Here is a 17,379-nt window from a genome sequence, read left to right on the forward strand (position 1 = left end):
ACAAAGAGTCTGAAATGACTGAAACTCAAGAATAAAATCTACCAACATTGTCTCCATTATATAAATGTATATAAATACAACCCATAGTTAAAAACCTATTTGCATGAGATTCTTGTTGGTGGAGATTGATAACTCAATACCCCATACCATCTGCAGAAGGGCAAAGCTGAGGAGTGTTTGTGAGAAGAGAGATCTTGGTCTTTGAGCATCCAGCTTTGAGAAGATGTAGTTCCTGACACACTCTTTAGGTTCCTGAAGGGAAAAAACTCTGGAAAGAAGTCAACATGTAGAGGGCCTGGCACCTCAATTGTATTCCTATCCTCAGTTTACTAATCTAGAGACTTCAGGGAATTTCCCTTTGGATGAAGTCTGGAAGAGTCTCAGTTGAGATATTTCCTCCCAGTGATAGAGCTCATTTATTTTGTATATTATCTGGCACATATTCTTAACTACTTACTTTCTCATTTGCTAATGGTTTGGATAAATATTTTTATTTGCTATATCTATATGTGTTCATTGTGGATCCAGCATTTGGTGAGAAGGGAATAAAGCTTTGGATATTTACTTTGGAGCAATCATTCCCCATTAAGGGATAGTGATCAGGAGTTTGGCTTGAACCTAAAAATTATTTCCTCTAGATTAGCAATATTTGGGGGAGCAGTTAGCTATAATCCTTGCCCAATTCCTCTAACTCTAACTAGAGCAGAATGGCAGGAATCTGATCTCAACTCTCTACTCCTCATCTTGGAAGGAAATCAATCTCCCCTGGAGAAGAGTTGGGGCAAAAGAGGTAGAGGTGGACATGATAAAGATATCTATCCATGTCCCCCTGTGAATTACAAATAGAGAGATCTGTGTGGACACATATAATCAACATGGACAAAACATTCCACATACTAACCCTTACATGTGTAAAATGAACATGTATACAAGTTTTATTCTTTATTACAATATAAGCTCCTTGAGGGCAAAGTCTTTCACTTTCACTCTTGTTTTCCCTTCACTTAGGGCACAGAATAGTAGAATTAAACAAACAATAGAGTAAATAAAAAGTAGAATAGATTAAGCAATTAATACTTAGGGATTATTATAATTAGCATATTAGCCATTATAGAAACATAGAATTTTAGAAGTAGAAGGCTTTTTGAGATCATTCAGTCCAATGTTCCCATTTTTACAGATGTTAAAACCAATGCCCAAGGAAATAAAAACATCTTGCCCAAGATCACACAGCTATTACATGGATGAGATGAGACTAAAACCCCAATCTTCTGATTGATATTCTCATCCATCTCTACACCAACTTGCTCTGTGGCCTATGATAAATCACTCGACCTTTATGATGTGCCCTATGGGAATTCCATTCTGGTTCCAACATCGCAATTTCTATTAGTCTTCATTTCCTAAGATATTGTGGCTAAAGGTGAGGCTACCCATGATATTATTTATGTACTGAATCAAGTTAGGTTGTTAATCTTACTGTTGCTATGTGATGATTTAATGATTTTTAAAACAAGTGAATTACTGAAGATAAAGCCAATAACAACTGATTTGGGGCTTTCAAGAAGCAGCATGGTCTAGAAAATTGAGAGCTAGGTTTTGAGTCAGGAAGACCAGGGTTCAAATCTCACTTAAAAATACACCTTACTTTATGTTTTAGTATCAGTTCTAAGAAGTATGGTAAAGTGTCTGAGGCCAGTTTTGAACTCGAGAAAATGTTTTCCTGATTCCAAGGCTGGTGCTTTATCCACTATGCCACTTAGCTGCTCCTATAAAGGTTTAGTATGTAATTTTATGCATCACAATTTAAACCTGAAATTACACTTTAGACCTACATAAATCCTTAATTGTAAAATTAGCAGACATAAAAACATTCATTAAATTATCACTTTTAAGGTCACAAGTCAGATAGAAGGGAATAGATTTGCTTTGACATTGCTATACTTCTTAGTTTCTAATAGTTTTAATGCTTTGGCTATGAAGAAAAAGAAATAGAATTAAAATAAAGGAGATGTCATTTGTTATAGATATACTAAATCTATTACTTTTTAAAAATTTTTTGGAGAAAAAGGAGTTCTTTGATCCAGTAAATCTCAAAGTGATATCTAATTATTTCCTTGTCTTTTTTTCCTAAATAAGAAGTCATTCTACACATTCTGACAATTTAATGAAACGATACGAAGAAGAAGAAAAACTATTTTTCCCCTTTTTGTAGTTTGAATTGGGTTATACTCAGAAATGATAAGCAAGATAATTTCAGAAGAACCTGGAAAGATTTGCATGAACTGATGGAGAGTGAATTAAGCAAGACCAGTAGGACAATGAAAATGGTAAAAAGCAATATTGTATCATGATCAACTGAAAACTTGGCTACTCTCAGCAATTGTTAATGATCTGAAGCAATCCTGAAAGACTTTTGATGGAGAATGCTCCAGAGAAAGAACAGTGGGGAGTCCAATGGATGCAGATCCAAGCATTCTCTCTTTCACATCAGTGTATTTACAGCTTTATTTTAGGGTTTGGGTATGAATGTGCTCTTACAACAATGACCAATCTGGAATTGTGTTTTGCATGATAATAAAAAAAATTTAAAAAAGAATTGGATTATACTCTTTAAAACAGTAATATCTGAAAAGGAAATTGCCTTTATTGATTTTATATTATTGATCATAAACCAAGAGATCACATGTAGTCCTTTAGGTAGGTAACTGCAACTATGACTTTCAGAAAGAGTTAGATGCAGTTAGGACATATACTATATGTATATAACTTTATATATGTATATATATAATTATATAAATATATAATTGTATTCACACAATTGATAATAGAATATTAACCATAGTGTTAGAAAGCATATAGTTTGGTGTATTAGAATATTAGGGCATCTAACTATATTAAGACCTTTTGTTGGAGGAACACAAACTTAAGGTCTGGGTAATTATCTAGGGAAGCTGGAACTAATGCAGTAGGAAATAAATTTTGCTCATTTGGAACGGTGAGTGCTCAGCTGACCTGATGAGATCAAAGCAAAAGAATCTTAGCATGTCCCAGTGTTGTTTGATCCTGTGAAGATTTATACTCACTACAGACACCCCAGAGCATTATGGCTGTTTTGACCTAACCCTTCCCCAGGGTTAGTTCTGGACTAGTGCTTATGAGACTAATTAAATTTCTTAATCTTGTACTACAATTTATTACTTCTTATAAAGTGTTAACAAAACTTGTTACCAAATGTCATAACATTTTTTAACATATCTGAACGTTTTGTCTTGTTAATCACTTATGCTAATTGGCTATCAAAAACCTATAAAAACACTGTTGAACATCTAGAGATTATCTGCCACAGGCTAGGTCCGACAAGACTTCCAGTCTTAATTTTCACAATTAAAGATGGACCTTCAGCTCAGAATAGTGGCCCAGAGATTACATATCTCCCATGAGTTTTGTCTTGTATATAGCTTGCTTCTTGACATGATTTGTTTGTTTCACAAGTTTCTCAGCTGTTGAGGACAAAAATAGAATTACCAGGAGGGGCTATAAGAAATGTCAAGGAGGCAAAAAAACAATTGAAATTAGTTTATGAGCTTGGTCAAAGCCAACCACTGGAAATATATCTAAACATAAAAAAGTCAAACAATGCTACATCTACTATGTACAATAAAGCTCCTCCCACTTTTGTTACAAAAGTTGTCCAGGTAGTATACTTTAAGAGTAAAAATACATCTCCCCTGTGTGTTGTTATACATTCTTATATATTAGCATTGGTTTCTCTAAAATAAACATCTTCAGGGCTCTGGAGTACATCTGAGGTGTGAATTACAAACTTCTGTCCATCTTTTAGAGTTACAAGGGCTTCTTGACCCACAGGGAGATCTAATTTAACTGTGCTTTTGGTGGCTTTGTCTTCCAATAATACCTGGATTAGCTGTAATGGAAAAAAAAAAGAAAGGAATGTCCTTCATTACAATGAGATCTTTCCTTTTCCCAGAACTAAATTCCAAGAATATGCCTTTTGTTTTACCCGTTTAGTTAAATCAAATCAACAAGCAATTATTAAGTATATATTATGTACCAAGCACTAGAGATATAAAGAAAGAGGGGAAAAAATCCAGGCTATTCTTTGAAATTGGCCTTCTATGCACTTTTCTGCCCCTCTACCCCACGTGATTTAGTTTTAAGGTATGTAGGGAAGACTGGTGAATTCTTGGAAACTAAAATATGAAAGCAATATAAATATATTGTTCTCAGATTAATTTAATCAATAATAAGTATTATTGGTTATTGATATTATTTATGGTTTATATAATCTATTTCTATATTGTTATTGAGAATAGTAACTGACATTTGTCTAGCCCTGTAGGGTTTGCAAAATGTCTTTTTCCATTATTTGAACATCTTAACAACCCTGAGAAAGGCAAATTCTTTAAGTATTTATTAAGTACCTACTGTATATGCAAGGTACTGTGTTAGATACTAGAGATACAAAAACATAATAATTCTTGGTCTCAAGGAGCCTGCTTCTATTAGAAGGATATAACATATACACAAATAAATAAGCAGAAAATCTATGCAAACAAATAAAGAGTCATGTCTAGGGAAGGGTGATACTCCCTTGTAATGTGCTCTAACTGAAAGTATAAATGGAACTGGACTTTTATGATAATGTTGTTTTTCAGACATTTTTCAGTCATGTTTTATTCTTCATGAGCCCTTTTGGGGTCTTCTTGGTAGAGATATTATGGTAGTTTATCATTTCCTTCTTCAGCTCATTTTACAGATAAGAAAACTGAGGCAAACAGAATTATGTGACTTGCCCAGAATCACATAACTTGTAAGTGTCTGAGGCCAGATTTGAATTTGAGAAGATAAGTCTTTTTGACTCCAGGTCCAGCACTTTATCCACTGTGCCACCTGGCTGCCCCTTTAAGATAATAACAATGACTATTTCTAAGGCACATTGTTTGAAAGACAGCTCTCCTCCCAATACCCTTATTTAGAGGTGATTTTTATAATTTCATTTTTCAAGATGGGACTCAAAGAGATTAAGCAAGTGGCCCTTAGGGAGTCAAGTAGCTACTATTCAAATCCAGGTCTCTCTTGACTCTAAGGCCAGGGATCTTTCCACATGGCTTCAAAGTACTTTCCTCAAAACCATTCATTGTAGAAAAAGGTAACAGAGTTAAGAGAGTTTTTATTGCTCTCATTTTATAGATTAGAAAGCTGAGACACAGTTAAGTAACATTAGTGGTACAGTGGAAAGAGTTCATATCTTTGTATGTTCAAGCTTTAGCTTTGCTGTTTTCTATCTGTGTGATCTTGGGAAAGTCTACTCACCCTACTGAGCCTCAGTTTCTTCATCTGTGAGAAGGGAATGAGCGAGGAAGGATGGACTAGTGGATAGAGAAGTGATTGGGAAGTTGAGGTAACCTTAGTTCAAGATCTGCCTCTGACATATACTGGCTATTATCATTAGAGCTGGAAGAAAATTTACAGGTCATCTAGTCTACTAAGACCATTATATTACTGATGAGGTAACTGAGGTTTCTAGAGGTTGAGTGACTTACCCAGGGTCAACACAGCTAGGAAGTGATGGAAATTCCAGCCTAGTTCCTCTGAATCCAAATCCCCAGCACTCTTTCCAAAACTAGCACTTGACAGGTTGCCTCTATGTAATCTCTAAGTGCCCCTAATTATGCTCTGACCAACAGGTGTAGAATAGTTGCTCAGTCTTTATTGGTAGAAAATTTTTTCTTATTGGAGAGCTCCTGGGACCAGTCAAATCACAGGTCAGGGTGGAAACACAGAAGAAAAACAACCGCTTGAACACATGGGTTGATGCGGACATGATTGGGGATGTAGATTCAAAACAACCACACCAATGCAACTATCAATAATATGTAAATAAGTCTTGATTGATGACACATGTTAAAAGCAGTGGAAATGCACATTGGATATGGGGGGGAAGGGGAGGATGAAGGGGAAAGTAAAAACATGCATCATGTAAACATGGAAAATTTTTCTAAAAAAAATATTTAAATCTTAAAAAAAATCATAGGTCAGGGTCAAAGAAGAGAAATTGAGCAAGGCCTACCTACTACCTACTACCTACCTACCTACCTTCCTTCCTTTGGAATCTCTCTCTCTCTCTCTCTTTCTCTCTCTCTCTCTCTCTCTCTCTCTCTCTCTCTCTCTCTCTCTCTCTCTCTCTTTTATTGCATGCTACGCATTGTTCTATCATACTGAAATTATATCATTATGGCCAACTATATTTTGCCTTTTTATATTACTAGAAGAGACATCTCTACATACAAACCCAGAAAGCATGACAGAAACTGTAATGCAGGCATAACATAAGGTTAAATTATCTAGTGGATTTTTTTAAAAGACTAAAGCAATTTTGTGTATGCAACTTAATGGAGTATTAATTAGGTCACCAGTGAACTTGGAAAGCAACTGGGTAGGTTTTCTTGAAGAGTCCAAATGCTGAGTAATGAAAATGAAGTAAATGAAATAAGAACTTGTGGGTGGCAGAATCTTTAAGATTCTATAATCAAGCCAGGAGCTTGGAATGATAAATGACACTCAAGTGCATTATTGTTTGAGTATCACAGCAACCCTGTGACATAGGTACTATGGGTAATATTATCTCCATTTAAAAAATAAAGAAATGGGGACTCAAAGATTAAATCATTTGCTGATATGGGGGGTGGGGTGGATAAAAGGAAAGGGAATAAGCATTTATTAAACACCTACTAGTTTCCAAGCACAAATATTATCTCATTTGATCCTTGCAACAACCCTGGAAGGTAGGTATTATGATTATCCTTATTTTACAGTTGAGGAAACTAAGGCAGAGCAAGTTTAAGTGACTTACTTGCCCAGCATCACACAGCTATGTCTGAGGCCACATTTAAACTCAGATCTTCTTGACTTCAGGCCTATCATTCTATCCACTGAGCCATATAGCATAGTAAGTGTCCAAAGTTGTTTTTTTTTTAATCAGTGACTTGGATAAAGGCAAAGGTAGCTTGCAAACATATGTGCAGATGACATAAAGCTAGAAGAGATAGTTAATGTACTGGATGACTGAGCTGGGCTTCAAAAAAATCTCAATAGCAATGGTCTAAATTAAATAAAAGTAAATTCAATATAGATAAATGAAAAGTATTACACATAGTTAAAAAAATCAACCTCATAAATAAAAGGCATGCCTAGATAGTGCTTTATCTGAAAAAGATCTGGGATTTTTAGAGGACTCTAAATACAATCTGAGTGGTGTGAAATGGAAGCCAAAAAAACTAATATGATTTTGTACTGCCCTGAGAATGGTATGGCTTCCAAGAATAGTAAAAGCTCCTCTGTACTCTGCCCTCATCAGTTCATTTCTATCATATTTTGTTGGATTCTTATTTTGTTCAATTATGTTTTAATTTAAATTAAGAATTTAGTTTAATTCTCTATCTAATTTTGTTTAATTCATAGTTTAGGAAAGACTTTTGATAAACAGAAGTGTCCTGAGTAGAGAAACCAGAATGGTGAGAGGTCTGGAATCCATAATATTTAACAGATCTTTTTTTTTTTTTTAACTCTTAAAGCTTGCCCCCACAGGGCCAATGGCAATGGCCAAAATTATTGGATATTTTCTAGAACAACTGCTATGTAAATATATCCATCCCCCCCAATGGAAACAGAGCTCAAATAAAATGAATTCAAGTAAGACCAACATGGATAATTTGCTCTGACACTGAATTATTTATACATGATGGTTATTTAATATGGCATGCTCAACTGTGGCCAAATATGAGTAAGTATAGGTTGAATCTAAATGTTGCCACCATCACAATTGAGTTGGTATAGGTTCATTGTGTTTTTTTCATTTGCTGCTACATTTGAACACAAAATGTATACAATTTTTCCATCAAAGTTAAACAATATTTGTGTTGAAGTTAACAGTATCATAGTATTCATTGCATGGGAGCAGCTAGGTGACTCAGTGATGAGCCTGAAGTCAAACTGTTGCTTTCAAAGATTCATCCTCCTAAGTTCTGATCTGGCCTCTGATACTTACTAGTTGTGTGACCCTGGGCAAGTCACTTCACCCTGTTTGCCTCAGTTTCCTCATCTGTAAAATGAACTGGAGAGGGAAATGGCAAACCATTTCAGTATCTTTGCCAAGAAAACTCCAAATAGGGTCATGAAGAGTTGGACAAGACTGAAACAAATGAATAACAAAATCCACTGTATTTCTTATTGTCATCATTTTGCAAATACAGTACTATAAATTAGCTTCCAAAAAAGTTATCTTTTTAAAATTAAATGTTTTTCAGTTAACAAGTATTTGGCATTTATTTTCACTTTCACATCCCTCTTTCTTTTCTCTTTACTTCTTTTCTTTCGTTTTCTTTTTCTTTTTCTCTCTAACCCCTTTCCTTCCATCTTAGAATTGATACAAGTATCAGGTTCCAAGGAAGAAGAGTAGTAAGGGGTAGGCAACTGTGGTTAAGTGACACAGGTAGGAAGTATTTGATATCAACCAGATTTGAACCCAGGCCCTTCTGACTCTAGGCCTGGATCATTATCCACTAAGCCGCATAGCTGCCCTTCACCTCCCTCTTTCACTGGGGGTAGAGAGGGGACAAAATCATTGTAACAAGTAAGCACAGTCAAGCAGAACAAATTCTCCCAATTGTCTTGTCCAAAAATGTGCATCTTGTTCTACATGGTTGGTCCATTAACTCTTTCTGGATTTGGCTAGAATGCTTCATCATCAAGCCTCTGGGTTACTATGCATCATGATAGGAGTTCTTAAGTCTTTTTAAACTATTTTTTCTCCCTTTCTTACAATGTTGTTGTTATTGAATAAATGGTTCTCCTGTTCTACTTTCCTCACCCTACATCAGCTCATACAAGGATTATCCAGGTTTCCTTTAAACTGTCCCTTTAGTCAATTACATTCCATTACATACTATAATCTCAAAACTGATAGGCGTTCTCTTAAGTTTCCAGTTATTTTGATATGACAAGAAAAAGCCACTATAATTTTTTTCTATATATGGACCCTTTCTAGTATTTCTAGGTCAAAGGGTGTGCTGAGTTTAGTGACTTGGGGGTAGAGTTACAAATTTTAAAAACTTTTAATTAAGAAAATACCTTAAGAGCAGTTGGAGAGAATGATTTCAATGTCTAGCAATCTAATTTACATTTAATAGTCTTAAACTTTTTATTTTCCCTAATAATGCTTCTTAGATAAAAACATATCTGGTTTGGTGATCCGAATAAGTCACTTAATCTCATTTGTCTAACCCTTGCCCTTGTGTCTAAGACAAAAAAGGATTTTTAAAAAATTGTTTTTTAAAGCATCTCAGGGCAGCAAGGTTGCTCAATGGATCAAGAACAGGACTAGAATCAGAGGTTCCTGGGTTCAATCTGGCATCAGACACTTCCTAGCTATGTGACTCTGAGCAAGTCACTTACACTCCATTGCCTAGCCCTTACCACTCTTCTGCCTTGGAACTCATAAGTTCTAAGACAGAAGGTAAGGGTTTGGGGGCAGCTTTTTGGTTCAATAGATTGAGAGAAAGTTCCAGAAATGGGAGATTCTGGGCTCAAATTTGATCTCAGTAACTTCCTAATTGTGTGACCTAGACAAGTCACTTAACCTCCATTGCCTAGCCTTTATCATTCAGAATTCTGCCTTGGAACCAATACATGGTATTGATTTTAAGATGGAAGATAGGGGTTTTAAAAATAAAAGAGTTTAAAAAGACTTAACTGGTTTGAAGAGGAAATCCAGTGAAGTAATAGAAATTAGTATAAGCAAAGACAATAGAGGCAGGTTGATTATGCAAATGCAGAAACTTGAAGTAAGGAGCTCAAATTTAGCAAATACATTTACCATCTTTATCATAGGGATTCATACTGTAGTTGGTAGGAAAGTCAAAACTGCTGTTTTTCCTTCGTGTGATGAGAATGCATGAAACCTAATAAAGTGAAATACTATTTTCAAAGCATATGCACGGACTACATTGTCAGGACAAGCTATTTTTTTCTGGAGAAAATTCAATGTTTTTAACAAGCAAAGACAAACTTCTTCACAAACCATGCCTGTCACATCAAAAGGTCTGCTAGTATTATTGAATTTTGTTAAATACAAAAAGCTTCCTTTCCTTTAACAGGAGAAACATTGATGCTATTGACATCGTCCAAATGATGCTTAATTAATCATATGTAAAGCAGCTTTGGGGGGGGCAGCAAGGTGACTCGGTGGATTGTGAGCCAGGGGTTCAACCTTGGCCTCTAACATTTCCTAGCTGTGTGATCACGGGTAAGTCACTTAATTTCAATTGTCTAGTCTTTACCACTCTTCTGCCTTAGAACCAATATAAAATATTGATTCTAAGATGAAAGGTAAAGGTTTTTAAAAAAAGCAGTTTAAAAAAAATAAATAAATAAAAATTAAAAAAAAAAGGGGGGGGGGGAAGCTGGGTAGCTCAGTGGATTGAGAGCCAGGCCTAGAGATGGGAGGTCCTAGGTTCAAATCTGGCCTCAGACACTTCCTAGATGTGTGACCCTGGGCAAGTCACTTGACCCCCATTGCCTACCCTTACCACTCTTCTGCCTTGCAGCCAATACACAGTATTGACTCCAAGACAGAAGGTAAGGGTTTAAAAAAAAATAAAAATAAAATGAAAAAATGAAAAAAGCAGTTTTGAATGATTCTGTTTTGCAAAGAACATGATGGGAATAAGATGCCTGAAGATCATTGTGATCAATTGATCACAAAAATAACAAAACTGATCACAATAACTGAGAAACTAAAACTTTCCTGTTTTTCATTGCAAAAGACAAAGCAGCATATTTAGTTAAACAAAGTCACTTGATTACATAAATATTCTGATTAAACTGAAGTGGAGGGAAGATTTATTACTTTGCCTGTGGGAAAATTATATTGGATACTACATAGAGGGATCTTAACTAATATGAAACAAATTTCAGGTCCAGTAACATGAATTTAAAATGTGGCATTTCATGCTTCATAGATAATCACTTGATTCAAGAAGCAGGAATGAGTTCATACCATTAAGTTGCTAAAAAGAGTAATATTTGGTACCTTGAATTAAATTATCTTTCAAGAAATGAACAGTACTCTCCAAAAAAGCAGTCAGATTAATATTATGTGAAATTAAATAATTAGAAATAATTTTCAATGGTGCTGACTTATTATAATATAACTTGCATAGCTTGTTCTCATCTCATTTATGACAGGAGTCTATGATTATTTTTAGATATTTTAGAGCTAAATCAGAGATCACAAGAAAAAATTAAAAGTTTGTCCTTATGGAGGAAATAGATTTCCCAATTTAAAGAGTGAAACTGAAGACACCTGACTAACCTATAAAATAAATTTTCATTTTATTTTAAAGACCTCAATATTTCTAAATATTAATGGGTAAGGAGCCTACCTGCCATGGACAGAAAGGATACATTTGAACTTATTCCACCAAGCAACATTGAAATAAGCAGTTAAACCGGAAAATATTAGTGCTTTGGCTGTGAGTGACTGAAGAATTTTATGGTTTAAAAAAACAAAAAGATTTATATTTTTCCTTTCTCTTGCTTTTAACATATAACATCATTCAACCAAAGTGGAGTTTTCTTCAGTAGCCCTTCTAAAGCCAAAATATCTATCCTGATTAGCAATAACATTAATGAAAACACATTTTCAGAAACTTTGAGGTAAAAAAGATAGCTCACCCATTATAGGAATATTATTCTTATTGTTAAAATTTATAACACATATACATTATTTAAGATTTGTCTTTTGTTATAAACATTTTAATAAGTTCTCAAATTTATTTGAATAAAATATGAACTAAGAAAAGTATCAGAATAGATTGTTTTATAAAAAATGTATGGGGGCATGATAATTTTTTTTAAAAAAGGATAGTTTTGCTATACAGATTTCAAAAACCACTTAGATACAAAGGAATGAGGTTGTTAAGTCTGAAGACGAGAACTTGGCAGGTACATAATAGCTCTTTTCTTTCTTTTTTTTTTTATTTAAATCCTTACCTTCCATCTTGGAGTCAATATTGTGTATTGGCTCCAAGGCAGAAGAGTGGCAAGGGTAGGCAATGGGGGTCAAGTGACTTGCCCAGGGTCACACAGCTGGGAAGTGCCTGATGCCAGATTTGAACCTAGAACCTCCCATCTCTAGGCCTGGTTCTCAATCCACTGAGCTACCCAGCTGCCCCTCATAATAGCTCTTTTCAAGAATCTAAAGGGTTATTTTATGGTAGAGTGATTAGATTTATATTTTTGGCTCTACAGGACAACTCTAGTTGTAAAAAGGACTAATTTAGGCTTGAAATCAAGAAAATGTTCTTAATAAGCAGAGTTGTCTCGAGAGGGAAAGGGCTACCTTGGAATGTGGTGGGCTTTCCCTTTGGAAGTCACCAAGAAGAGAATGGACCAATATGTGTGAGGTATGAGTTGAGGTACCTTCTAACTAGAATTCTTTGATTCTGTATATTGGGACTCAGGCAGCTAGGTGGTGCAGTGCTAAGCTACTAAGTGCAAACTACTCCAGTATTTTTGCCAAGAAAATCTCAAATGGGGTCAAGAAGAGTTGGACATGACTGAAAATGACTAAACAAGTATGTTGGGAATTGAAACCTTGTTTTCTTCTGACTTTCCACTGAACAAAGAAAAGCAGTTTTACATCAGAATCTGTAAAATGGAAGGACTGGACTAAGTGCCCTAGAAAGTATTTTTTTACTCTAAAATTCCATAATATTAAAATGTTAGGTTATTTGTTGTTGTTCAGTTGCTTTTCAGTCATTCAATTTTCTTAACTCCACTTGGGGTTTTCTTAGCAAAGAATGGTTTGCTATTTCTTTCTCCAACTCATTTTGCAGATGAGGAAACTGAGGCAAACAGGATTAAGTGACTTGTGTCACTTGACAGGGCCACACAGCTAATAAGTATCTAGGGTTAGATTTGAACCCAGATCTTTCTGACTCCAGTTCCATTCCTATATTCACTGAGACACCTAGAGCTGCCCCAGTATTGGGTTATAGAAGATTCAATTGCTTATCTTGATTTATTATTTATTCAAATTAAATGTTGAATACCATTAACTATTCTCATGAAGCTGGCCAAATCCAATGATAATGAACTTCTAGAAAAGCTTGAAGCAGAGGTGGGGTGGGAAAATTTCCCAGATTACTCTGTTGCACTGGAATTTTGTGGCATTTGAATATTCCTTGAAATATGTGGAATGATAATTATGGTATACACATAATCGCAGTAAGATGAAACCTTGTATTTTCTGCTAAGTAAGTATGTGCTGCTACATTTGTCTGTTTGGTAGAAAATAAAGCATGAATGGCTTGGGATTACTACAACCTTTGTTTTTCTATTCTCAGCCTAGCACACTGTTGTTGTTCAGTCGTTTCAATCATGTCAAATTCTTCCTGACCCCATCTGGGGTTTTCTTGGCAAAGATACTGAAGTGGTTTGCCATTTCCTTCTTCAGCTCATTTGACAGGTGAGGAAACTGAGGCAAACAAGGTAAAATGACTTGTCCAGGGTCACACAGCTAGTACGTTTCTGAGGACAAAGTTGAGCTCAGGATAATGAGTCTTATTGACTCCAGGGCTGGCACTTTATCCATTGTACCACCCAACTGCCTTGCCTGGTATATAATTTTACTTAAAAACTACATGCTGTCCTGAGAATTCCATGGAACTTGTATTTTTCCTCCAGTTTAAAAGATCCTAACCATCAAAAGACAGAACAAAGCCAACAAACTTACAAGCATAAATTAATCTGTAAAATGAATAATTACTTGAAAGTATAGGAAAATCAAATTTGTTTTCATCAAATCTCATTTAGTGCACTGGGGGGTGGGGATGGATAGAAGTTAAAATTATTTATGGGGTGAATACTCCTATAAAATAAGGAGTATGTTCACTTCAATTTTCTTTTATTTTTATTATTTTTATTTTTTTAAACCCTTACCTTCCATCTTGGAGTCAATACTGTGTATTGGCTCCAAGGCAGAAGAGTGGTAAGGGTAGGCAATGGGGGGTCAAGTGACTTGCCGAGGGTCACACATCTGGGAAGTGTCTGAGGCCAGATTTGAACCTAGGACCTCCCATCTCTAGGCCTGGCTCTCAATCCACTGAGCTACCCAGCTGCCCCCTCAATTCTCTTTTAAACCTTTTTCTATCTTAGAATCAATACCAAGTATACATCAAAGGTAGAAGAGCAGTAAGGGCTAGGCAACTGGAGTTAAATGACTTGCCCAGGATCACATAGGTAGGAAGTGTGTGAAGCCACATTTTAACTCAGGCCCTCCAGACTTCAGACCTGGCACTACTGTGCTACCTAACTACTCCTCAGTTCTCTTTTTAAGTGTATTATATACAGTAAAAAGAATATTGGCCAATTCAAAGATCCAAGACAATTCCAAAGGACTCATGAAAAATGCTTTCCACCTCGAGAAATGATGGAGTTGGAATGCAGATTAAAGTATACTATTTTCACTATATTTTCTCTGTTTTTTAAATATGTGTATTCTTCCACAACATGGCCAATATGGAAATATGTTTTGCATGATATCACAAATATAACCCATGTCAAATTGTTTACTGTCTCAGAGTGGGAGGATGGAAGAAAGGCAGAGAATTTGGAACTTGAAATTTTAGAAAACTGTTAAAAATTATCTTTAAAATAAATTGGGAAAAAAAATTTTTTTAAAAAGAGCACTGCTGGAGGCAGCTAGGTGGCTCAGTGGATTAAGAGCTTAGAGATGGGAGGTCCTGAGTTCAAATCTGATCTCAGACACTTACTAGCTGTGTGACCCTGGGCAAGTCATTTAAGCCTCATTGCCTAGCCTTTGCCACTCTTCTGCCTTAGAACCAATACACAGTATTGTATCTAAGATGGGAGGTAAAGGTTTTAAAAAAAACACTGCCTCTGAAGTTGAAGGAGTTAGATTCAAATGTTACCACTTATACCCATGTGACCTTGGACAAATCACTAAACTTCCCTGTGTTCTGGTTGCCTTATTCATAAAATGAAGGGTTTGGACTTAAATGGTCTTGGAGTCCACATCTGTTCTACATAAAATATAGATTTTTAATATATAATATTAAAAGAATTCTTGATTTTTATATACAAAGCATCCCTGGAGATTTCATCCTAAAAAATTTGCAATAAAACAAAACTCTGGGGTCTGGGTATATGTTGTGTCCTGACCATGTGTGGTTGCCTTCATCAGTTTGGTGGGAAGCACTGAATGAACAACTAACGCCTGTTCCATTTTTGGGGGGGGGGAATCTTCAGTGCCTCATACAGTGCCTGCTATCTAGCAGGTGTCTAATAAGTGCTTGCCTATGGCCAACTGAAGGATGGTTGAGGTGACAAGTGCAGGAGAGTCTTTACTGGAAAAAAGTAGACTTCTGCCTTAGAACTGATAACTAGTATCAATTCTAAGACAAAAAGTAAAGGTTTAAAAAAGAGAAAAAGAGTAAAATGGTGAAATCAGGAAGGTATAATGTGGTCTAGAGAAAAGAAATCAGAATACTTGGATTATAGTCTTGACTCTGGCATATCCTAATTGTGAGACATTGGCCAAATCATTTAATTTGTCTGAACCTTACTTTCTTTATCTACAAAATGGGGACTAATAAAACTTGTGTTCCCACAGAGTTGTTTTGAGGGACGAAGGAAGCTTTAATGTGTTCTGGAGGAAAGAAACTGGAATACTTGGATTAGGGTCCTGGTTCTGGCATATACTAATTGTGAGACATTGGCCAATTTAATTTGTTTGAATCTGACTTTCCTTATCTATAAAATGGGGGATAATAAAAATAATGGTCCCTACAGGGCTGTTTTGAGGAACAAAGGAGGCAATATATATAGGAAATTACTTTGTAACTATAAAGCAAAATAAGCCATTTTTATTCAGGAATAATAACAATAATCAACAAGTGCTAATAAAATATAATTTCCTTGAGAGCAAGCATCAGATCCTTAAGCTATGATATTACCACTGGTAGGCCTGGGTTACTACTCTTCATACATGCAGTTTCCTAATTTAGCCTGAGACCCTCTAACAATTTCTTTAAATCACCAGACATGTAAAGACTCTTAAAATATACTCCAATCCCCCTCTTCTGGTTCCAGAGTATAAACACAAAAGGAATCTTGGGCCAGGAGGGAGTTTTAAAAGGAAAACTGAGACGCCCCTACAGGGATGTAATGGGTGACCAAGGATTTCGAGTAACTTGGTCTGACAGGGCAGTCCCTCTAATACTCAAGGGAGTAAGTGCTTATCTGGTTCCCTGAGCTGGGTCAGCACATCCTGCACGAAAGGGATAATGTAGCAAACTGTGCCAGAGAGAGACAAACACCTCAGGAAAAGGGGAATGGCGGTTGACTAGGGATTTTGCTTAACCTAGTCTTCTGAGATGTTTCTCCCCTGGAACAGAATGCTAGAAACAGTTGATTGGGACTTGGCTCAATCCAATCGAAGTAGACCCTCTCTCTCTAAGATAACCTCAAACTCGTATCCCCTTTATGACCCTGTTTGATTAATCTGACTGCTTTTCAGGTGTAAAGATTTATTTGTAAAAAGGGTAGGGCAGGAAAGAGGTTGAAGGAGTCCCTAACTAAGGCGGCTAGCAACGGTATCTGGGCCTGACAGCCCTCAGCTAAAGTTTGATCCTCCTCTCTATAGTTTCTTTGTCAGTCTTTCCTAGGCTAATCCTCAAAGGGAATAAATCTCTAAGGTAACTGGAGTAGTGAGATGACGAATAAGGAACTAGGAGCAATTCTGTCTACCTCAGGGAAAATGCCTGAGGATAGACTCAGGAGTTGGAATCTGCTCCCTAGTTGATCTTGTTTCTTTGACAGGAGCTTCAGGATAGTATAGATTTTCAGTTGATAAAGAGTCTTTCTCAGGAGTGGATTCACATCCCAAAGGCTGGAGTGAGAGACTCAGAGCTCTTTTCCCTCTCAGAGTTCCTCTCAACTCCCAGAAACTGGCAGTTACAAAAACAACAACAACAACACAACAACAAAAACCTTTTCATTCTATCCCTCCTCCAAGATTCTAAGAATCTCCCTGTCAATCACCACTTCAACGCATTCTGTAGCATCTTGTGAGCACACTGCTCACAAAGGAGAGCAGCTCTGCTCTCTGTGCCTTTATAAGACAGGTTTATGTCTGGCAAGAGCAGAAGTGCAGTTGCTGGAGCTCTCCATCCTTCACTCTTCCCCACTCTCCAGTAGATGGAGGAAAGAGATACTTCCTGGGGTGTGAAGATGAGCTGGATTTCTCTGAAGGCTCCTTACAGGATTCTGCTT

At 36.1% G+C, this 17,379-nt stretch overlaps 1 protein-coding gene across 1 annotated transcript in view; it reads right to left on the reverse strand.

The window, feature by feature from the left end:
• Positions 1-3,751: 3,751 nt before the first annotated feature.
• RFX8 (regulatory factor X8) overlaps positions 3,752-17,379 on the reverse strand; it is a 48,523-nt gene continuing 34,895 nt past the window's right edge. The window contains exon 6 of the mRNA XM_044667040.1: positions 3,752-3,928. Coding sequence (XP_044522975.1) covers positions 3,752-3,928 — 177 coding nt within the window. The remainder of the gene's footprint in view (positions 3,929-17,379) is intronic.

The sequence above is a fragment of the Gracilinanus agilis genome, chromosome 3 (assembly GCF_016433145.1).
Source record: "Gracilinanus agilis isolate LMUSP501 chromosome 3, AgileGrace, whole genome shotgun sequence".
NCBI lineage: Eukaryota > Metazoa > Chordata > Mammalia > Didelphimorphia > Didelphidae > Gracilinanus > Gracilinanus agilis.